At 39.6% G+C, this 24,093-nt stretch overlaps 2 protein-coding genes across 2 annotated transcripts in view; one reads left to right on the top strand and one right to left on the bottom strand.

Annotated features, from left to right (window-relative positions):
* chrnb1 (cholinergic receptor, nicotinic, beta 1 (muscle)) overlaps positions 1-22,414 on the bottom strand; it is a 22,917-nt gene extending 503 nt beyond the window's left edge. The window contains exons 1-10 of the mRNA XM_061960381.2: positions 22,240-22,414; positions 19,284-19,417; positions 15,411-15,455; positions 15,219-15,328; positions 7,849-7,957; positions 7,618-7,762; positions 3,276-3,461; positions 2,982-3,205; positions 2,490-2,668; positions 16-163 (exon numbers count right to left, since the gene is read on the bottom strand). Of these exons, the coding sequence (XP_061816365.1) occupies positions 16-163; positions 2,490-2,668; positions 2,982-3,205; positions 3,276-3,461; positions 7,618-7,762; positions 7,849-7,957; positions 15,219-15,328; positions 15,411-15,455; positions 19,284-19,417; positions 22,240-22,300 (1,341 nt within the window). The 5' untranslated portion in view covers positions 22,301-22,414. The remainder of the gene's footprint in view (positions 1-15; positions 164-2,489; positions 2,669-2,981; positions 3,206-3,275; positions 3,462-7,617; positions 7,763-7,848; positions 7,958-15,218; positions 15,329-15,410; positions 15,456-19,283; positions 19,418-22,239) is intronic.
* The window catches only part of nlgn2a (neuroligin 2a), a 440,867-nt gene continuing 428,711 nt past the window's right edge, over positions 11,938-24,093 (top strand). The window contains exons 1-2 of the mRNA XM_072913207.1: positions 11,938-12,195; positions 20,185-20,333. The gene's annotated coding sequence lies outside the window, so the exon portion shown is untranslated. The remainder of the gene's footprint in view (positions 12,196-20,184; positions 20,334-24,093) is intronic.

Raw genomic sequence — 24,093 nt, 5'->3', positions numbered from 1 at the left:
TCAAATAAATCTTACAGCTTCGTAATCCTTCTCGGCTTGCAGAGCCTCAGCGATGTACGTGATGGCATCAATGGCTGATTTGAGTTCGGGGGGCAGCGATAGATAGCTACTGGGCCCATCGATGTACTTCCTCAAGTCGGATGACTTGCCCTCTGCTTGGAACCTGAGGATGTATGAACAATGGCACTCAGCATCAAGGATTGGAATTGGGGGTTAAATCACCCAAATTATTCCCAAGCGCAGCCACCGCTGCTGCTCACTGTGCCCCTCACCTCCCAGGGGGTGGAACAAGGGGATGGGTCAAATTCAGAGGCTAATTTCACCACACCTAGTGTGTGTGTGTGTGTGTGTGTGTGTGTGTGTGTGTGTGTGTGTGTGTGACTATCAGTGTTACTTTAACTTTTTAATACAGAACATAAAGAAGTTAGTTTTGTTTTAGTACAAAAGTTGGCCAACAGAGGGCAGTGTGTCTCCAGCCAGCACACCCGAGTCTGGAAGGAAGGACCTGCTTGGTATTCACTGCAAACATTGAAAGGGTTTACAATGCAGTGCTGGTCCTGTGACCTCAGTAGTGAAGAAATGCTCCTCAGATGGAGTTGGCCTCGCAAGACTTCCTCCTCCCATTTCCTTCCATCAGGGCTCCAAGTAGCACCTCAGCGAGGAGTACATTACAATTCATTAAACTAATTCAACTAAAACCGGCTGCGTCTGGTGCCAAGACATGCACTAAATCCAATTAAGTGTGCGTGTGTCTTGGGGCAAACTGCTTCCTCATCAAATTGCTCTTATAGAACCAAACCGAGCTGACCTTTTGCTCATTAGTACGTTTTTATTTTTTTATTTTTTTACAATAAATAAAAAAGGAGAGCTGTGCAAAAATTCACAGTACCTGTAGTTATTTTGACAAAAGAAATATGCAGTGAAACCTTAACTAGCAACTTCTCAGACTGACTTTTTGGCGTTGACATAATTGTATACGGCGGTTATCGACATAGCTAAAGTCGAAACTGAAACTTACAAACTTACTTTAATAAAGCATTTTTGAACTTGCAGCATTTTGTTTACATTATTTTTCTTCATTTGTGCATATTATTTTTCTTTTCAAATGATCTGTTATATAATTATCTAACAAACTTTTTTATTAGTGCTGTCAAATTGTTATTTTTTAAATCAGATAAATCACACTTTTGAATTAGGATTAATTGTGATTAATTAAAGTATACACACACATACTTGCTTGCTCTCATTTAGTATGCCATGGTTAGTAATAGTTGTATTTTGTTGAGGTAAAGAGCAAACATTGTGACGTGCCTATAAAATTCAAATGCCATTTGCTTAAAATGACCAAAATACATAAATATTACATCTATTTTTTAATGCTTGTCCCTCACGGGGTCGCGGGGGGTGCTGGAGCCTATCTCAGTACACCCTGGACAAGTCGTGTAATCGCAGGGCCAACACAGACAACACAGACGACATTCACACACACATTAATTCACTAGGGCCAATTTTTTAGTGTTGCCAATGAACCTATCATGTTATTTTGAATGTGCCTGTATTACATTACATATATACTTAGAGAGTGAATATAAAACATTGATGAAAGTTTTTTTATTTAATTTTTTTAGTGCTTTATAAGCAGAATAGATTGAATCCCCATTACCTCCATTGTTAACTGACTCTTGCTCGCGTTTATTTACGAGTTAGAATTAATAGAAAAAAAAGAAAAACATGTGTGCTTGTCTCACATAAGGATTGTGAATAATAGGCAAAATCCCACCAAACAAGTGCAGCTCTTCTTTAAGGCAGTGGACCATTTGTGGACAAGCAGCAGCCAACAAGCAACTCAATCATACACCCGCAGACAAGTTTTCATTGCTTCAGAAATGATATGACATCATTGCTGAACACAATCTTTTTGAATTTGTGGTGTCATAATGTGGAAAACAACTATCTGGTAGATAACGCAACAGGGAAAGGTATTTCCATCCATCCATCCATTCATTTTCTACCGCTTGTCCCGTTCGGGGTCACGGGGGGTGCTGGAGCCTATCTCAGCTGCATTCGGGCGGAAGGCGGGGTACACCCTGGACAAGTCACCACCTCATCACAGGGCCAACACAGATAGAGAGACAACATTCACACTCACATTCACACACTAGGGTCAATTTAGTGTTGCCAATCAACCTGGGAGGAACCCACGCAGTCACGGAGAGAACATGCAAACTCCACACAGAAAGATCCCGAGCGCAGGATCGAACCCAGGACCTTCGTATTGTGAGGTAGACGCACTAACCCCTCTTCCACTGTGCTGCCCGGAAAGGTATTTATGAAACTAAATTAAGTATATGGACTTAAATATAATACAAAGCTAATTCCAAAAGGGTTAGCACTGGGTTATCACTGGTCTACCCAGCATGCATTGCACTTCGTAAATGCAGTTACATGTAACCCTAAAAGCCTGAACGTTGACCCCTATAGGGACTCACCTGTTGGGGTTGGGAAACAAGATGGATCTGTCTGGCTTGCGTATGAAGTACTCATCCGCTCCCTTGTTGATGGCCAGTGCCTTTTTCTCCCGCTGGACGGGCAGCATTTCAAAGACAAGGGGCATCTCCACTTTGGGGCGCAACATGCACAGGTAAGGGGGCAGCATGTGGATGAAGATCTAGTGGGGACAACAAGGAGAAGCATTTGTGTGAGGATTTATGAGCTTAACGAGGTGTAATTGGCCTGCAGTTGCCTGTAAGAACCATTTGTCAAACTGTTGAATTTAAGCAGGGCGAAAACCCATGAGAACAACTCAGAAGTTGAATGATGTGCTTGAGGGCAACCAAGTGAGGTGATCCATCTCTGCTGACCTTCAGCATGGCGCACACTCAAATAGTGTGGGGAAAGTTATTTAAAAAGGACGCATCGAAAGGAATTTCAAGAGGAGAAGTCAAGTGCTTTGGCATGCAGGTGTGGTTGCTGGTGCTCACCTTGCGGACCCACAGGGGCATCATGTGGGTGTTTGGAGAGCGGTGGTGGAGGTTGAGCACCACCACACTGAGGATGACAGAGCAGGTGACCAGGATCATGGTGAACATGATGTACTTGACGATGACGGGAACGCCCAGCGACGTCTCGGGAATTTTGTCAGCAAGCAGCAGCAGGAAGACGGTGAGGGTGAGCAACACGTTGATGGACAGGCCCATTTTCTCGCCTGGGAGGGGAAGAGCAAGTGGAGCAAACATACTGTAGCATGAATCAAATACATTTTGAGGGGGTAATACCTGCGTCGGGCGGCAGGTAGAAGTTGAAGATGGCGATGACGGTGATGAGGATGCACGGCAGGATGATGTTGATGACGTAGTAAAGCGGCTTCCTCTCGATGATTAGGTAGAAGGTCATGTCCTCGTACATGTCTTTGTTCATGTTCTTCCTGCATGGTTTGTGTCTGATGTGGAACTCGCCACTCTCTGGAGGCACAGCACAAATACAAGTTTATTAATGTTTATTTATTCATACTGCCTGTCCTCATTAGGGTCGTGTGTGAGTTGGAGCCTACCCCAGCAGTTGGCAAAACCTTGGACTGGTCGCAGGGCACACACAGTAGAAACTGTGGAATGTGGCCCACCTCCACTGTGTTCTTTTTTTTTCTAAATTTAAGTTGACATCGGCATATATGGACAAGCGCCTTTCTCGACGTGCAATCTGAGACCGAAAGCGGTAAATTATCTAGTTTACTATACTGTTAACTTCATAATTATCACTTGGCAGCGTGAAACAACAACAGCAACAAAACTGTCTCGTTACATGCAGGGGTGGATTGGACACCCGGAGCACCTGTAGTTTTCCTGGTGGGACAATAATTAGATAGATAGATAGATAGATGGATAGTACTTTATTGATTCCTTCAGGAGAGTTCCCTCAGGAAAATTAAAATTCCAGCAGCAGTGTACAGAATTGAGATCGAATTTAAAAAGTAAAAAGTAAATAATGGGGGTATAAATGGAAACAAAATAGAAAAATATTACAATAGAATAAAAATAAAAAGCAACAATGAGAATAAAAATATAACAGTAAAATAAGAATACAACAAGAGAAACTAGACAGTAGTGACCATGTTATGAAAAAGTATTGCACTGTTATTGTTTTGCATCCCCTGTCATCCTAGTACCCCCCTCCCTCCCAGAGAGGAGTTGTACAGTCTAATGGTGTGTGGGACAAAGGAGTTTTTTAGTCTGTTAGTCCTGCACTTGGGATGAAGCAGTCTAGCACTGAACAGGCTCCTCTGGCTACTGACAACGGTATGCAGAGGGTGACTGGCATTGGTATTTGGTACAGATTGTAAACAATCTATACCAAATACATCCGGGATGGGCGATATGGCCTAAAATCTATGTTGCGATATACATTGCAGCCTCCTGCGATAACAATATATATCACAATATATTATTTGGTATGTAAATCATAACAGAACCATTTCAAAACAGGTTACAAAGGCTCCAATTTGGCTGCAGACAGTGTATTATTGTGTCAAAACTATTAGTAATCTACTTGCTAGTTATTGTTATAAACCTGCAGTGTCTGGTTACTTTCTATTGTAGCATGATTCTTTCTACACTTCTGTTAAAATATACTGAGCACTTACTGTTCTGTATTTTGGATAGTTTACATTAGTTATAGGTGATACTACAAATTTGGGTACCGATCCAATACCAAGTAGTTCCAGGGGCAGTATTGGTCATATCAATCTTGACACTGAAACTTTAAATTTCCAGATCATCTCAATGATTACATTTTTGACCAAGATAATAATCAGACAAAAACACAGGATGGCGGTGTAACAATATCAACTAAATATTTACCGTATTTTTCGGACTATAAGTCGCAGTTTTTTTCATAGTTTGGTGCGACTTATACTCAGGAGCAACTTATGTGTGAAATTATTAACACATTACCGTAAAATATCAAATAATATTATTTAGCTCATTCACGTAAGGGACTACTGCGATGAGGTGGCGACTTGTCCAGGGTGTACCCCGCCTTCCGCCCGATTGTAGCTGAGATAGGCTCCAGCGCCCCCCGCGACCCCAAAAGGGAATAAGCGGTAGAAAATGGATGGATGGACGTAAGGGACTAGACGTATAAGATTTCATGGGATTTAGCGATGAGGAGTGACAGATTGTTTGGTAAACGTATAGCATGTTCTATATGTTATAGTTATTTGAATGACTCTTACCATAATATGTTACGTTAACATACCAGGCACGTTCTCAGTTGGTTATTTATGCGTCATATAACGTACACTTAGTCAGCCTGTTGTTCACTATTCTTTATTTATTTTAAATAGCCTTTCAAATGTCTATTCTTGGTGTTGGGTTTTATGAAATAATTTTCCCCCAAAATTGCGACTTATACTCAAGTGCGACTTATATATGTTTTTTTTTCTTCTTTATTATGCATTTTTGGCAGGTGCGACTTATACTCCGAAAAATACGGTAAATGGTCTCTTACTATTGGCTGTAATTTAAATCATTTGTCCTTAAAGTCCACCTGCGTCCAGAGACTTAATTTCCTGAATTTGTAAACAATAATAAAAATGATAAAATATCTTTGTTGGCCCTGCGATGATGTGGCGACTTGTCCAGGGTGTACCCAGACTACCGCCGGAATGCAGCTGAGATAGGCTCCAGCACCCGCCGCGACCCCGAAAGGGACAAGCAGTAGAAATGGATGGTGGGATAAAATATAATATAATATTTTTTTCATGATAAAAAAAATATCAATCACACCACTGCAGTGTCTACCACATAATGATAAAATAGTTTGTATCGCTACTGTCGTTATTTGTATCGATCCGCCCACCTTTGTTAACATTCAAGAGCTCTAGCTTGCGGTTAGCAGTGAGCATATCCTCCTACGATGTGTCGTGTAGCATGTTTAGCCTCCAGTAATAATATTTGTAAGAGACGTAGTTTATTTTCCGTCATGCAGGCGAGGATTACTAACTTAGAACTGGCTTTGCTCTGTGGAGGAACATAAGTCGCTAGCTCGCTCGCGAGAATCCTACATTGCATTGAGGATGCGGTCGTTCGCTTTCCACTGTCAAATTTGCGGAACACAGCTACAATGCGTCATCGACAGGCATTATCAAAATATAACGATAGTATTAAAAGCTTTATCATCTGCCACACACATATACATTCACAACGAGGGACAATTTAGAGCAGGGCGGCCCAAAAGTAAAAATGAGCCAATGGTCCTCAGGCCAAACAGCGATTTTTACAATGCAACAGCACGACCAGCACAAAATGTAGCCACATACCGCCATATAAATATAATGTACAGTCATATTGTCAGGTTTAACAGATGGCAACTAGTTAGCCTGTAAAAAGAATCTTAAAATTTGATTATAAAAAACTGGCAGTTCAGTCACCAGAATTTTACCGTAAAATTTACACTTTTTGCTTTCACCAAATTACTGTAAATTGAAAAACTGTATCATTGTTAATTTTATGTTAAAATTATGTTACTGAGCTGCCAGTTTTTACTGTAAAATCTACGGCAATTAAAAAAAAAAAGTTTAATACTGTAATTTGGCGACTCAGAAGGCAGTTTTGTTTGCTGAAAAATCAATGGCCATCCATCCATTTTATTCCGCTTATCCGAGGTTGGGTCACGGGGGCAGCAGCCTAAGTAGGGAAGCCCAGATTTCCATTTCCCCAGCCACTTTGTCCAGCTCCTGCCGGGGGATCCCGAGGCGTTCCCAGGCCAGCCGGGAGACATAATCTTCTCAACGTGTCCTGGGTCTTCCCCGTGGTATCCAACCGATCGGACGTGCCCTAAACACCGCCTTAGGGTGGAATCCTGACCAGATGCCCGAACCACCTCATCTGGCTTCTCTCGATGTGGAGGAGCAGCGGCTTTACTTTGAGCTCCCCCCGGATGACAGCGCTTCTCACCCTATCTCTAAGGGAGAGACCTCTTAGAAACTAATTTCAGCCACTTGTACCCGTGATCTTGTCCTTTTCGGTCATAACCCAAAGCTCATGACCATAGGTGAGGATGGGGACGTAGATCGACCGGTAAATTGAAGGCTTTGCCTTGCGGCTCAGCTCCTTATCCAGCATCCGCATTACTGAAGACGCCGCACCAATCCGCCTGTCGATCTCACGATCCACTCTTCCCTCACTCGTGAACAAGACTCCAAGGTACTTGAACTCCTCCACATGGGGCAGGGTCTCCTCCCCAACCAATATACAGTGCATTACTGTAAATTGAAAAACGGTACCACTGTTATTTTTACCACACAATTCTGGTGACTGGGCTGCTACTTTTTGGCCTCAAAATCAATGTCTGTTGTTTTTACTGTGCATTGCTGTAAAAAAAAAATTTGTACAGTAAGTATGGTTGTATTTTTTTGGCGCTGGGGGAGCCCATTTTAGGAATCCTTGATTTAAATAGAACAGTGGCTAACGAGTGGTAAGCACGTCACCCTCACAGTCTGGAGCTCGGAGTTTGAATCTCCATTGGAACGTGATTGAAGTCTCTTTGGCTTTTCCTTCCTCATTCCCAAAACATGCATGTTTGGCTATGGTATGTTAATTATGTGGATATAACTTCCCTCACCACTGAAAGCTTCGTCCAATTGGATCTCCTTGATCTCATTTCCTAGTAAGTCCAGGGCATACTGCAACTCTATCTCGGTGGAGTCGTACGTGTAGGAACGGAACTGCATGGTGCAGTTCTGCCAGTCGAATGGAAAATATGTTACCTGTGCGAAGGAATAAGACAAATTGAAGGTCCATCTGAGCAGTATCAAAAGAGGAGGTGTTAAAGACAGTGGATGCAAATGGTCACCCTAACGCTGCAGGAGCTCAGGTAGAGTGCAGGTGGGGTCCAGGTCACTCTTCCATCGCTGTAGGCCTGCACATGCACATGGAGCGCCACATCGAATACGCCATCATTGCTGCAGGTCAACAAAAACAGTGCAAACTAGGAAAGCACTAGGAGAGTACAGACTTACGCCTGTTCCAAACTCCCAATAGTAAATAATCCCAAGAAAAAATCCTTGTGAAGGAGGTGTAAAGTAAACTTGTGACCTCTAAAGGACCATAAAGCAACTGATTTAAATCCTCAAAAAATATTGAGGATGATCAGTCAATACATTTTAAATAGTACAATAGAAGGAACACACAATACTGTATTTTGTGGCAATTATTGATACATATAAAAAAACACAAGTTTATTAAACGCATCATCGGCCTAAAAGAAGTTAGGGGTACCTGCAGATTACTGACAGTCTGTGAACACATCGCCAGAATGTTTTAAGCAATGACAGTACATTGGCCAAATAAAGGGGTGTCAAATGTACAGCATTAGTTCGGTAAGTATATAAATGAGCTGAATTTTTTGAATTAAGGAACTGCTGTTCTAAATGTGTCCACTGGATGTCACAATAGCAATTCTTTGTATCCCCTGCATGACTTTGGAGAGGGTGGAGCTATGTTTCGATGTTTGGACGCAGTTACGCTGCTTATTAGCAGTGTTCTAAAAATTACTTTTGAAAAGTAATCAATTATAGTTACTCGTTTCCTTACCAAAAAAGTAATTTAGTTACTAACTGAGTTACTCTTTAATAAATGTTATCAATTACTAGGGAAAGTATGTTACTTAGAAAAATAAAATAAAATAAAATATCTGGCATATGCATTTGAGAAATGTTTTATATCTTCGCTTCTCTGTCTTTCTCGGCTCTGACGCCAGCTCTTCTGAATCTTTTTACCCGATTGTGTTACCTGTGCTCAATGAAGAGATTCATATCTTCTTGTCAACAAACGGGGTATATTTTGGATGGAAAGTTTATCACTTCAATCATGGACAGAGGTGGGTAGAGTAGCCAGAAATTGTACTCAAGTAAGAGTACTGTTACTTTAGAGATTTATTACTCAAGTAAAAGTAATGAGTAGTCACCCAAATATTTACTTGAGTAAAAGTAAAAAGTATGTTGTGAAAAAACTACTCAAGTACTGAGTAACTGATGAGTAACATACACACACATATCATATCATATATATATATATATATATATATATATATATATATATATATATATATATATATATATATATATATATATATATATATATATATATATATATATATGATATGATATGTGTGTATATATATATATATATATATATATATATATATATATATATATATATATATATATATATATATATATATACATATATACACATACATTGATATATACAGTATATCATTTATATTTATTTATTTTGCCGTTTTTGTTTACATGTTAAAGGTGTTTTAATGAATATACATGCATGTTTAACACATATAGATTCCTTTCTTTCATGTTGACAAGAATATAAGTTGGTGTATTACCTGATTCTGATGACTTGCATTGATTGTAATCAGACAGCAGTGCTTAACGTCCACGTTTTCAAATGCAGGAGAAAAAAAGTTCCTCCTTTCTGTCTAATACCACATGAAAGTGGTTGGTTTTTGGTATCTTATTTGTCCAGCTTCCATATTCGTTTTCACACACTTTACAAGAAATACATTGGCGGCAAATTCCGTAGCTTGCTAGCTTGTTTGCGCTGGCTTTCGGAGACTCTTATTTTGAAAGCGCAGGCGCGATGGAGCGGCACTTTTATTGTGAAGACAGGAACTGTGCAGTCAGTCTTTAGGCTTGTGACGGGATGTACGTTTGAAATAAAAAAGTGTCTTTTTTCCTTCACACTTTTGATTGATTGATTGAAACTTGTATTAGTAGATTGCACAGTACAGTATATATTCCGTACAATTGACCACTAAATGGTAACACCCCAATAAGTTTTTCAACTTGTTTAAGTCAGGTCATGTGACCGCCTGGCTCTGTTTGATTGGTCCAACGTCACCAGTGACTGCATCTGATTGGTGGAACGGAGTCAAACGTCACCAGTGACGCAGCACTATGAAGGTCTGTCTGACAGACCAAAACAAACAAAGCGTGCATTAACAGATCGATAAAAATTAGTAGCGAGTAGCGAGCTGAATGTAGATAAAAGTAGCGGAGTAAAAGTAGCGTTTCTTCTCTATAAATATACTCAAGTAAAAGTAAAAGTAAGTTGCATTAAAACTACTCTTAGAAGTACAATTTATCCCAAAAGTTACTCAAGTAGATGTAACGGAGTAAATGTAGCGCGTTACTACCCACCTCTGATCATGGATTTGTTGTTCAATATTCTTATTGTGTATGTGTGCGTGTATTGTTGTCTGCTGTGTCACAGTGTGATGGTGCCTCTTCCTATTTGATATCAAGTTAATTTTAGTGAGGTGCTGCTTGTTGGTTTTACGAGTAAAAATATATGCTGCACTTATGGCGCTGTTTTGTTTTTGACATGAAACCACATCAAAAGTAGTATGCCATCTTAAATCAAGTTATCGCTAACGCCCTTGTAACGGACCTAAAAGTAATTAATTACATTACTCGTTACTAGTAAACGTAACGTTACTAACACTGTTATTATATAACGCCGGTATTATATAACGCCGTTATTACGAACACTGCTTATTAGCGATAGTATACACAAGGTGGATTGTTAAGTTTATGCCTTGATTGTCAAAGTTGTTTGTAAAATCACCTGTGACATTTATACCGAAATAAATGCTTTTAATAAATATAATACCTTTCGTGTTGTACTTGTGGGCGCACATGAATATGCTGAAATATTATGTATCCCTTCTAACTTCATGTGTGATTAATGAAAATAGTCTAAATTCACAAGGTTTGTTGTAGATGATGCTACATATGTACAGAATAAACCACATGCTGTTAGTACATCAGGTGAGGAAAATTAGTAAATTACATTAATAATTTGAGTTTCTGTTAGATTAAAAAATAACACCAATGGGAGCAATTTAAAACTCTGCCAAACTCAATTACTCCTGTATGACTGATGAACAATGTCCCATCATTTATCCATAAAGTATAAATAACGACAAATGAAGATGAAATATAATTGACCGCAACATGTAAGTGTCAACAAAAAAAACCCAATACATTTTCAGAATGAGCTTGACCTATTTAAAAATACAAACAAACAAACTTTTAAGTTGTCTTTATTTTTTAGTTATCATGCCATGATTTTAGCAGTCCAACCCAATTGGGAATAGATTTTTCTCCGTCCGGAGCTAAAATGAATTTGACACCTGACCCCTGTATCTAAAGTGCAGATATGGTGATACTAATATGTCAAAAGACAAACATTTAAGAATTTAACTTCCTATCAAAACGGACTAATTTAAACAGAGAGCTCAGCACTGCACTTTACTGTAGTAATTGACTCTGCAGCTGGCACTAAACGAGAAAAACGTACTGTTTCAAAAATAAGTTTTCTTAATGAAAACGTGAGTGTCAGAATGAAGGTAAAGGACTCCAATGAGTAGAAAGAGCCACTGCTCTCCCAAGACTGCCACCTAGGGGGCGAACTAAGAAGACACTTTAAGACAGATCACTGATGATCGACTAAGTCACGCCCCATAAAGGAAGTTGTATTTATTATGGGATGCAGATGCGTTCAAAGTGTCCAGGAAGAAGTGCAACTGAAACCTTTTAAATCATTTTGAAACCGGACGGTGAATCAGTGAGTCGTCAAAATCCGACCATAGCTTTTTGAGTTATGTTGCTAACTAACTAACTAACCTAACTAACTAATACAAATTACAATAACTAAAGAGTGTACCGTTTTAAAAAGTAAAAATAAAAACAAGCACATTCTTGTGTTAAAAATGAAATTGGAGCATTAGGACCCTGGGGCAGACAGCAGACCACGAGCCAGGGCTGGCGATTACCACTGACAAGTGCAGAAGTTAATTTCAATTGATTAATTCCACAAGATGTGAATGTGTAAGTATTTATTCAAAAGTGTTAGCTGCTTAACTTTTTTATAACTTAAGGAAATGTTACAGTGTGGTGTAGTAATTTTCGGTATCGTATGTTTGTTGCCTGTTTGTAGTTACTGGCAATTTTGCTATCGATCACCTGACCTTAGCCCATTATGGAAACAATTGGGTGAATGATAGCTGTCATTTCATTTGCATGTACTGTAGGTTCATTGATTAAATGGACAGATTCTTCAGGATTCTAGAAGGTTCTTCATTTTCAGTAGGACAAGAGCAACAGCAGCTTTGGCGGAGGTAGGTAGGTACAGCAACAGGTCAAGATGGTAAAATAAAAAAAAAACATCTTTATTTGTTTTAATATGATTGCAGTATTTTCAATTTGCAGCAATTCTCGTCGATTTGTGTTTTATGCTGTTTTTGTGTTTTTGGACAATTTCTACATTTGGATGTTGTAGCGTTTGCTCCTGTTGGCCACCATTAAATTAAATAGTGCATTCTACCACTATAGCCAGATCCCTCCTAAGCCAGGGGTGTCAAACTCATTGTAGCTCGCGGGCTTCATGGAGGAGGAAAATCTATTCCTACGTGGGCCGGACGGGTAAAATCATGGCATAATAAATTAAAAATACAACTACGACAACTTCAGATTTTTTTCTTTGTTTTACTTCGGCCCAAAGTAGAAAAATCACTTTCTGAAAATGTACATACCACAAATATTTCATTTGAAAAAACAAAAAAGTTAGTTGAAAATTCTGAGGAAATAATAAGTGCAGTTTCAAAAACAACATGGAGAACACAATGAATTTAGACTTAATCTCAGTGTATCTACAAAGCAATTAAACTTCAAGTCACTGCCCATCTATGATTGAGCAAAAATCAACATAAAGCATAAATAAAAACTCTTCTATGTATGAACTAACTCAGGAGTCCCCAAAATCTGGCCCGCGGGAAGTCCCAAGTTAAAAAATAAATACAAATTATATATATATATATATATATATATATATAAAAGTTGTGCAATGTGTGAACAATTTCAACAAACCAAAAAAAAAACTTAAAAGACTGACAGTATAGCAGTAAATCACACACTGTTCACTTTCTTTAAATTTGCACAGAAGACACTCATTTTCACAGAACTATATCAATATGCAGTGTTTCATGCAGCATTTTAGTGGGGTTACCAATTGTTTATTTTACGTTGAGACGCAGCCTCGCTTTACTATGCACCTCTTGCTTGGTATACAAACCCCGTTTCCATACGAGTTGGGAAATTGTGTTAGATGTAAATATAAACGGAATACAATGATTTGCAAATCATTTTCAACCCATATTCAGTTGAATATGCTACAAAGACAACATATTTGATGTTCAAACTGATAAACATTTTTTTGTTTTGCAAATAATCATTAACTTTAGAATTTGTGCCAGCAACACGTGACAAAAAAGTTGGGAAAGGTGGCAATAAATACTGATAAAGTTGAGGAATGCTCATCAAACACTTATTTGGAACATCCCACAGGTGAACAGGCAAATTGGGAACAGGTGGGTGCCATGATTGGGTATAAAAGTAGATTCCGTGAAATGTTTAGTCATTCACAAACAAGGATGGGGCGAGGGTCACCACTTTGTCAACAAATGCGTAAGCAAATTGTTGAACAGTTTAAGAAAAACCTTTCTCAACCAGCTATTGCAAGGAATTTAGGGATTTCACCATCTACGGTCCGTAATATCATCAAAGGGTTCAGAGAATCTGGAGAAATCACTGCACGTAAGCAGCTAAGCCTGTGACCTTCGATCTCTCAGGCTGTACTGCATCAACAAGCGACATCAGTGTGTAAAGGATATCACCACATGGGCTCAGGAACACTTCAGAAACCCACTGTCAGTAACTACAGTTGGTCGCTACATCTGTAAGTGCAAGTTAAAACTCTTCTATGCAAGGTGAAAACCGTTTATCAACAACACCCAGAAACGCTGTCGGCTTCGCTGGGCCTGAGCTAATCTAAGATGGACTGATACAAAGTGGAAAAGTGTTCTGTGGTCTGACGAGTCCACATTTCAAATTGTTTTTGGAAACTGTGGACGTTGTGTCCTCCGGACCAAAGAGGAAAAGAACCATCCGGATTGTAATAGGCGCAAAGTTGAAAAGCCAGCATCTGTGATGGTATGGGGGTGTATTAGTGCCCAAGACATGGGTAACTTACACATCTGTGAAGGCGCCATTAATGCTGAACGGTACATACAGGTTTTGGAGCAACATATGTTGCCATCCAAGCAACGTTACCATACCTGCTTATTTCAGCAAGACAATGCCAAGCCACATGTTACATCAACGTGGCTTCATAGTAAAAGAGTGCAGGTACTAGACTGGCCTGCCTGTAGTCCAGACCTGTCTCCCATTGAAAATGTGTGGCGCATTATGAAGCCTAAAATACCACAACGGAGACCCCCGGACTGTTGAACAACTTAAGCTGTACATCAAGCAAGAATGGGAAATAATTCTACCTGAGAAGCTTAAAAATGTGTCTCCTCAGTTCCCAAACGTTTACTGAGTGTTGTTAAAAGGACAGGCCATGTAACACAGTGGTGAACATTCCCTTTCCCAACTACTTTGACACGTGTTGCAACCATGAAATTATAAGTTAATTATTATTTGCAAAAAAGAAATAAAGTTTATGAGTTTGAACATCAAATATCTTGTCTTTGTAGTGCATTCAATTGAATATGGGTTGAAAAGGATTTGCAAATCATTGTATTCCGTTTATATTTACATCTAACACAATTTCCCAACTCATATGGAAACAAGGTTTGTACTTGTTTGCCCCGGTATAAACCAGTTGCTTGCCGAACAGAATTGCTTTTGCGACATCCAGTGGACAACTTTAGAACATCAGTTTCTTTAACTTAAAAATGCAGCTCAATTTCACACTTAGCAAAGTCATCTCGCTGGCTGGATTGAACCTCAGGCCTGCGGACCGCATGTTTGACATACCTGTCCGAAGCCATTAATGTTTGGAGATGTTTGACAAGAAGTAATAATACCTGGGATTTATATAGCGCTTTTCTAAGTACCCAAAGTCGCTTTACATATAGAACCCATCATTTATTCACACCTGGTGGAGGTAAGCTACTTTCATAGCCACAGCTGCCCTGGGGTAGACTGACGGAAGCGTGGCTGCAATTTTGCGCCAACGGCCCCTCCGACCACCACCTATCATTCTTCATTCAATTCACCGGTGTGAGTGGCACCGGGGGCAAAGGGTGAAGTGTCCCGCCCAAGGACACAAGTAGATACCTGACGTAGCTTTTCGCCTTACTTGTTGATAAGGACAATATCCGGCAGCCACACCTTCGCCGCAGGGATACGCAACACCTTAATCCCGTCATGCTCTTTGGGATTCCATGACAGCCGGTGGTCTGACCATTCCTGTTTGTAAAGTTTCATCTAAAATGGTGTGTTTGTGCGCAAATTTGTGAGTGCTGCATCGGCTACAGTCACACATTCTTACCAGATTCATGACAACAATGGTGCTCATTTCTTCATTTTTCATATTCTGAAGGAAAACAAAAGAAAAGAGAAGCTAAGAATACATACGCAACATATATTTATTAGGGCTGTCAAATGATTAAAATATTTTATTGCGATTAATTGCCTTTTGTTCATAGGTAACTCAAATTGAATCGCGATAATTGCAGATGTATATAATTTTTCATCATTAATAACTGTACCCTAAACTGATCATTTTCAAGTTTTAACACCATGAACCGACAATTAATTTGCTTGAAATGTGTTTTAAACTTTATGCTATTTTAAACGGCTCAACACAGAAAGGACAAACATGATTTAATATCAATTAAAGAAAATGCCTGCTGTGTGTTGGTGTCTTGCCATATTTTGTATTTTGTAGAAATACAGAATTTGTATTCCTGCTTTAGGAGCACTTGGATTCAGAGAAGAAGCTACACTTACATGTTTAGATAACAGTTTCACGCATAAACAACACAAAATGTTGATTGTTATGATCATGCTTTGATTGTCAAAGATGTTTGGTAATACCCATCCATCCATTTTCTACCACTTGTCTCTTTTGGGGTCGCGGGTAGCAGGAGCCTATCCCAGCTGTAATCTGTGATAGTTCTACCTGAATAAATGCTTCTGATATTCTGTACATTACATGGTGTACAAGTTAATGGCCTTTATATTGCTGCGTGGCAATGTTTTAACCTTCCCTATTAATTAATAAAATGTAATATTCAGCCTGCTAATCATTTTGTAATTGAGGACTTGACCAGAATGTTATAAAATAATCCCCTGCCCCCATATTCTTCAACTGATTTACTAGCATTTCCTTAGGTGCAAATATCACAGAATAACATTACAAAACATCTCTGACAAAACAGGGATGGGTAACATTCACATTTGAATCGATTCAGTACCTGGGTAATCTATACAGGTACTCTATACAGGTACTCAACGGTACCAATTTTCGATACTTTTGTGTGTGTACATGGTAAAAATGTTTTGTGTAATAATGACATTTTTAAATGTTTAAATGTAATACATTTATTCGTCTTTAGCGATCGATCATCAATATATCAAAACAATATCCAATTATTTGTATAATAACATGTTCTTCAACATAAAAACACTTAACTACAACAATTCATTGTTGTTTTCTTAGTATTGCACAAAATAAAACTCCGGTTCATGTACTCCTTTCTTTCTCTATCTGGAAAATATGTGTCCATGGAGGCAATCAAGGCAATTAAGTTAAAAACAAATGAGCAAAACAGGACGGAGTAAAAATAAAGACCAATCATTTTTATCAAGTATCAAGTATTAAAGTACAAATGAAAGTGAAGCAAAAACTTTACATTAACAATACAAAGTACCGTATTTTCCGCACTATAAGGCGCACCGGATTATAAGGCGCACCTTCAATGAATGGCATATTTCAAAACTTTGTTCATACATAAGGCGCGCCGGATTATAAGGCGCACATATGCATCCATTAGATGGAGCTGCGCTAAAGGGAATGTCAACAAAACAGTCAGATATGTCAGTCAAACTTTATTAATAGATTACAAACCAGCGTTCTGACAACTCTGTTCACTCCCAAAATTAATAAACAGCTGTTTTAGTATTTTCCCCGAGGAAAAGTCAGTGACGTGGTGTTTTGTTTATCTTTTAACAACAGCAAGGTATAACATGTAGTGCAACATTTATATCACATAGTGGAGGGGAACTTTTCCCTGATTCAATAAACACGTAAAAAATAGTGATACTGTTACGGTAATCAAGCGTTAGTGCAATCACAATATAGTAACACTCGAAATAGTGCAGAGCAATAACAATATATCATTAACTCAACGTTGCTCAAACGTTAATGTCACACAACACAACACACACAATAAACATGTAAAGCTCACTTTATGAAGTTATTCCTCATCCACGAATCCCTCGAATTATTCTTCTTCAGTGTCCGAATTAAACACCATTGATTCGTTTATGTTAAATTCTCTCGCTGCTGCTCTATTCCCGTGTTCTACTGCGTGACTGATCGTCTTAATTTTAAACTCTGCGTCGTAAGCGTGTCTCTTAATAGGAGCCATTTTTGGGTTATAGAAGCGCTTCTTCTTCTACGGGGGAAAATGAACTCGGCGGCTGCTTACCGTAGAAGAAGAAGTTCTTCTTCTACGGGGGAAAATGAAGTTGGCAGCTGCTTACCGTAGAAGAAGAAGCGCTTCTTCTTCTACGGGGGAAAAAGAAGTTGGCGGCTGTTTACCGTAGTTGCGAGACATAAACTTTATGAAAATGAAGTTTAGGTTTGTTGTGGCTCAATATTGGTCCATATATAAGGCGCACTGGATTATAAAGCGCACTGTCAGCTTTTGAGAAAATTGGAGGTTTTTAGGTGCGCCTTATAGTGCGGAAAATACGGTACAGTACAAGGAAACGAGCTGATTATAACTATTGATAGTTAAAAAGCAAAGCTAACATATTCTTCTACAGTAGGCTTTTTCCCTGCAGCAGACGTAGAGGATGATGATGTCGTTATCGTCACCAAATGTAAACGCCATTTCTTTCCCTGTGTTGTTGGCTGCAGCCGAGTCGCTGAATTTGCCAAATGCAGGAGTTGCAGCCGTACATCTAACTTGGCTGCACTCTTCAGCCATGACAAAAATGCTTTGTTTAACCAGGTGCTCCCTCAGATTGGAAGTATTCCTGCCATTTGCCTTGATTTTGACGTTACAAATATTGCAGCGAGCATAATCTGCATCAGCATTGCATTTGGAAAAGACGGACCACACTTTACAGCATTTTCTATTTGGCATCGTTGGGTTTTTGTCATGAAACATTGATGGATTGCAAGATTACTAAAAGCATATATGCTTTGAAATCGCCTGTTTTCCTCTCAAGTGCGAGCAAGTACTCGCCACTCGCATGTGCTAATTCAAACAGACGTGACGTCACCTGCAACCCAGGCACCGAAACATGGCACTGCTGGATCTTAGATGAATCAGTGCCCGGTAGTACCGGCTGGTTTCTGTCGGTGCCAAAAAAGTATCAGATCTGGCGCCAGTCCCTATTGACAAAGCATGATCGAAATGTAAGACATTTTTATTTTTTAAATGTAGTCAAACCGGATGTATAGCATAGGGCTTTTATTATGAAGCTGGAAAAGTATGTGATTGGTTTGAGAAAGTGTCTTGACATGTTTTGATGTTGGATCGACTGTTTGCAATAAAAAAAGTTTCCTTTCGATTTCCTGTCGACAGTCTTTCATTTCTGTTGAGCTTTTATGTCATCTTACTTACTAAATCAGTCACAGTAACAATCTAAATGTTATGTTATCACTGCACCTTAACCGTAATCTGAACATGGAAATGAAGTACCACCCACCTCCTGAACGACACACGCAGCAGGCGTTTGCTCATGGCAAAAAACAGTCCTTTCTTGTCAGGAGAACAACTCACCATGGATTTGAACCTAATGTTTCCATAAGATAGCCTTTCCTTTGTTCATATCTGCTCGGTATGACTCATCAGTAGCAAATGAACTGCAGCCAAGTTCCCCCACTCTGGCACGGCCCGGGGGTCAAAAAAGGAGTGTGTGCTTTAAAATGATTGTCCTTATTGAAATTTATAGTTAACGCGTTAGTGCGTTAACTTTGACAGCCTTAATATTTATACATAGAAACCTAAGCCTAGCTGTCTATTTAAAACACAGTCAAGAATGTCAGCAGGACAGCTGGGACCAAGTGGGGGACGGGAAGCTTACTGGAACAGTATATCTTATATTGCTACATGAGAGTGGCACAACAACAATCACTTCTTTCTCTATGCTTTATTAGTGTTATTATTTTTGTATTGTAACTCACCAGCCCAACCAATGAGGACAGAGTCATTCCCACTCGGACCACCACTCGCTCCTCAGGGGTGTGTGCAGGCCGAACCTTAAGATTATAGTTGGTGAAGACCTCCTTCGTCAGAGCCTGCTCTACATCCGCAGCTCCTGAACAATGACACGTAACAAGATTTAGTCCACAAATGTGCTCCAGCATATATTTTTAGACTATTCAAACACAGTGATGGAACGAAATCAATCAACTGCGATCCCTGGTCGTCCGCCTGAGAGACGGGTGTGCTGACGACCCAGCTATAAGCCTGGGCTGGCTAATTTGGCAGTCAGCACACTCTTGAAGTCGTCGGGGAGTGACCGATTGTGTACGTTACACATTACGCAGCCACGCTGGCTGACCCCCGTTACACTCACCGCTTCAAACCTCACTCTCATCCGGGTCACGGCACCACTGTAACCCATATGGTTTGGCCGCCTGCCTTTATCCAATTCCGCACGGCGACGAGAACCCTGGTCAGCATGCTTGCCTTTCATGCGGATGACCAGGGTTTGCGTCCCTGTGCGGAATGGAATAAAGGCCGGGGGCCGAACCACCTGGGTTACACAAGTTTACAACAACAAATTAAACCAGCACCATGTTTAACATATGATAGCAAGACAAAAATGCCATACAGTACATCATGAGACAAAGACTATTTGTCACTTTCTGTAGTTGTGTGGCATATAGGACACTGTTAATTAAATGGGTCCACTTGGGATTGAAGATTCAATGAGCATTATCTTGTATTCAGAGCATTTTAATGTCACAACCTGCTCAAAATAATCTGCTTGTGTGAGGTTAAACAATTTAGACCATTCACATTTTCAGTAAAGTTAAGTGACTTTTCCCTCAAATTTAAGATTGTTTTGGTTTCCACCAGACAGAAAGGTGACTGGGGTTCCAAAGGAACCGTATATCGGACAATGCTGAGTGGATCCTGAAAGCACCACACAGGTCTCCCCAGCTGTGATGAAACACAACCAGTCCTGCCCTTCTGGTGCCAACACCTCGTCAAGATCCAACCACTGAGTAAGTAACCAGAGTTTCTTGTTCTATGACAAGCTGTAGCACTGCATTTGAGCTGCTCGATAAATCAAAAGACCCCAAACAAAATCAATCAATCTGTAATAGAATATTTGCAATCTAATTAATGTATGCAAACTTTATTCTTATTCAAATGAACATAGCCTGCCAGATTGTATTAAGGTCATCTATAAGGATGTATTTCGTTAGGATTTTATCAATACCGATACCAACATCAATATTCCTTTTTGATACCAGTATTCATCAATACTCTTATTGATACTATATGTAATTGGTGTAAATAAAGATGTGAAAAAATGCGTTTTATTAGCATTTTATCAGCACAAGAGGTTGTACACCACCACCATCATGTAACATCTCACAGCAGGGAAGTCTTTATCAACAAATGCTTTTTAGGTCTTAAACAAGACAATTATTTTTGCAGTGCAATGTGCAAAACAGGTATGTCCTCATCTTGTAAAGACCCAACAGACCCATCACTGTGTTTTTGTTAATTGCAATTACACTCAGCTGGAAATAATATTTATGTATAGCATTCATGTGCAGAGCACATACCTTTTACATGCTACATCATATAAAATATACACTAGAAATACAATCAATTAGCATGTTAAGTGTGTGTGCATTTTAGCAAGGTGTGTTTTGATTCCACGCAACGCAATGGAGTAACATCAGACATTAACTCTCATTAACTCTTTTAGCGTGCGTGACTTTGAGGGACTTTTGAGGAGGAAATATTGTTGCGTTACATACTTTTGTGTGATGTTGCTTCCTTATTTGTCATTATTCCATGCTGAATATCAGATCATACCCATGTTGTTTTTTATGCGTAGCAGCGGCAACTGAAGTTAATGTGACAGCGGGTCATAATCATGATGATGCCCTGTATTAAAAAAAATATAGATGGCTTTATCATTTGTCCAGAATCTTAACTGTCTTCCTCGATCGGCCCAATTAGGAAACGGTACCAAAAAATACAGGGGGTACTTGGTATACATCCCTACTCATCTATACATAAATCTTTAATTCATGTCCATAACATAAAAGCGAATGGCTAATTAGCACAACCATTTATCCACGAAACATTTCACTATGGCCATCATCTTCATGTTACTACATTGTGTACTTGCCTGAGGGTTGCAGTTAGCACTTTGCTTAGCTGTAAGGTCTTGAATAAAACAACTTGTTGAGATCACAACTGGATCCCTTCTTTTATTGTTACATCAAGACATGACACTGCAGACTACACTTTTGCTTTTGCTATTCTCTGTTTTAGAGCAACAAACTTAACAATATATATTGCTACTTCTGTACATGTTGAAGGAGGTGAGACAGCAGCAAGACAATCGCTTCATTCCAAGACTATTACATTTAGTCCACCCTCCACCACTGAAGTATAGCTGACATCAAAGACATGTGCAGTCAGGATCATTTTGTGTTTTCATGCGCTCTAATATGAAGGACTATTGGCATAAACCACCCATCTCGATCTTTAAATTTTTATCCTAAAGTATGTGATCGGGTCAGAGTATTCCGAATGGCGTGTTTACATGAAGCATTTTTATTCCGGTTCGGCTTTTAATCTGATTAATTGTGTTCATGTTCACATATTTTATGTGTGATATACTTGCACGTGTTTGCTGTTTATGTTTTTGCTGTGTATATTATTTCACAAAAATGCTTATTTGGCTGGCTTGACCAGAAAAGCTAGGTAATTTCCTTTTAAATAAAAGCAGATTGTGTGTGAATGTTCTTGTACTTGTGGCATTCATATTGAAAGTATAGCCGGCGTTCTTTGGTTGGACAGCTCCAAAGACCAGGCCGTTTGGGAGAGCACCACTTGTGAGTTGTAAGTAGAAGACATGCTACATGGCTGTGTGATGTCTCTTACCTCCCAGTGCACTCAGGCTGCATACACAACATGCCAACAGGAAAATACTTGAGCTGTTCATAATGACGGGAAGAAAAATTCCGGACAAAATAGCTGGCTTCTTAGCCAATCCGACGTCTTTTAGTCTTATTTCTACTTTGTGGCAGTTTACAACTGATCCTTACTGTGAGTTCATTCCGAGTGGACTGTTGTTGTCTGTCAGTGAGGCGAGGCGGGCCAAATGCTGTCTTCTCCAATTACGGCCTACAAGGCGGAGGGGAGGGTATGTGTCAACTCCACACCCTTTCAGGATCATAACTGCTGTGGTCTGTGCTGTTTTGTTTTGTCTATCTATGCATTCCACATACAGAGGTTCCCTGCAAATGTGCAGCATTCAGCATTTGATTCAGAAGAGTCCGATTCAACTATGAACCTCACAGTTAAATCGTCAGACAATAAACCCCACTTGAAGGCAAGTTAAGTACCAGCAGAGGGCCCCGCGTACAGCAGGTGTTGGGAGAAAGGTCGATTGCGTTCATCATGTCTTCTTTAAATAGTGAAAGATTCTTGTTTGCAGAGAAATAATATTTTGATACCTCTTACCTGCTTACAGATTCGGCTGTCACTTCAGCCTAGCTCAGAGTGGTCGCTGCCTTCTGCCCTGGTTTGATGCGTCTAAAAACAGCTAGCCATTAATTAAAAAAGCTGTTTGTTCCCACACAAGTATCATTTACTAATAGTGTTGGAAGAAAGGGACAAGTGGTAGAAAATGGATGGATGGATGGACATTTCTACATGGAGGATGCAGGTTTTGTCGGGACGCGCCGCTGTCAGAGACGGAGCTCGGGATGCCGCCACTTCTTGACACGTTACTTTGCCTGGAAGTCTAGCACTACTTTTAGCAAAGGTAAAGATCCTTCTGCAGGTACATGTACAAAATCTTTGTTGCAAATTTTACTTTGTCTTTTTAGTCAAATGTTATGCCTTCAGACACTCTGATCCCTATTAAATAAACTATCCAATTTCTCAAAGATGACTTGAACAAAAAGTGTCTATTAGTACATGTTTTATCAGAGGAGTTGAATCTTTGCAGACACATAAAGTCTGATTAACAATATTTTAATAAAACATGTTTATTTTCTGATTAAATTAGTACATGTGTTTTTTTCTCCCAGTCGGGACCAATACAGTATAGTCAGTCACAAAGACATGTGATTGCATGCGAATCTGCATTCAGGCCAGGATTACTGCGCACCACAATGTGAACTCAAGCAGTGAGACTGAAGTCTGTCACAGAAGTCGCTCCTCCATCTCAATGTTGTGTTTCAACTTCTATGCTAGGGTTAGTCATATTTCTTTATTTTGTTCTTCTGGGCTGCACTTCCAGCTGTTAAAGGGAAGAGGCACAACGCTGATTGAACATTAATTACATCGTGACGAGCCTGACTTGTGCGACGATGGAACGGGAGATTGCCACACACACGAACACAAACACTTTCACACAAACACACGCAAATGCACACAAACACACACACACACACATTGACAAACACACAGGATCACGGTCAATAAAGGCGGATTGTTCCGTGCAGAACTATACCAAGCATGGTTGCTGCCCAACTGTTTACTACTGCGGTATCTTCTATCAGACATTTCCGCCATGTTTGATTGAGGTAAAAATGTTAAACTAATCGCAATCAATGATCACGATCATATATTCGCCCAGTCCTAATCATAGGTCCTTTTTAATTAACTTTGGAAAAATCACTGTATAGCGGCTGGATCTACATCCGTATGACCAGTCGGTATAGAGTTCTACATATCATCACAGTCTGTTAATGTGTCCCTTTTAAAAAACAATGCCATAGATTCGAC

The sequence above is a fragment of the Nerophis lumbriciformis genome, linkage group LG05 (assembly GCF_033978685.3).
Source record: "Nerophis lumbriciformis linkage group LG05, RoL_Nlum_v2.1, whole genome shotgun sequence".
NCBI lineage: Eukaryota > Metazoa > Chordata > Actinopteri > Syngnathiformes > Syngnathidae > Nerophis > Nerophis lumbriciformis.
The sequence above is the reverse complement of the archived record's forward strand: the minus strand, read 5'-3'. Positions and strand labels throughout refer to the sequence as shown.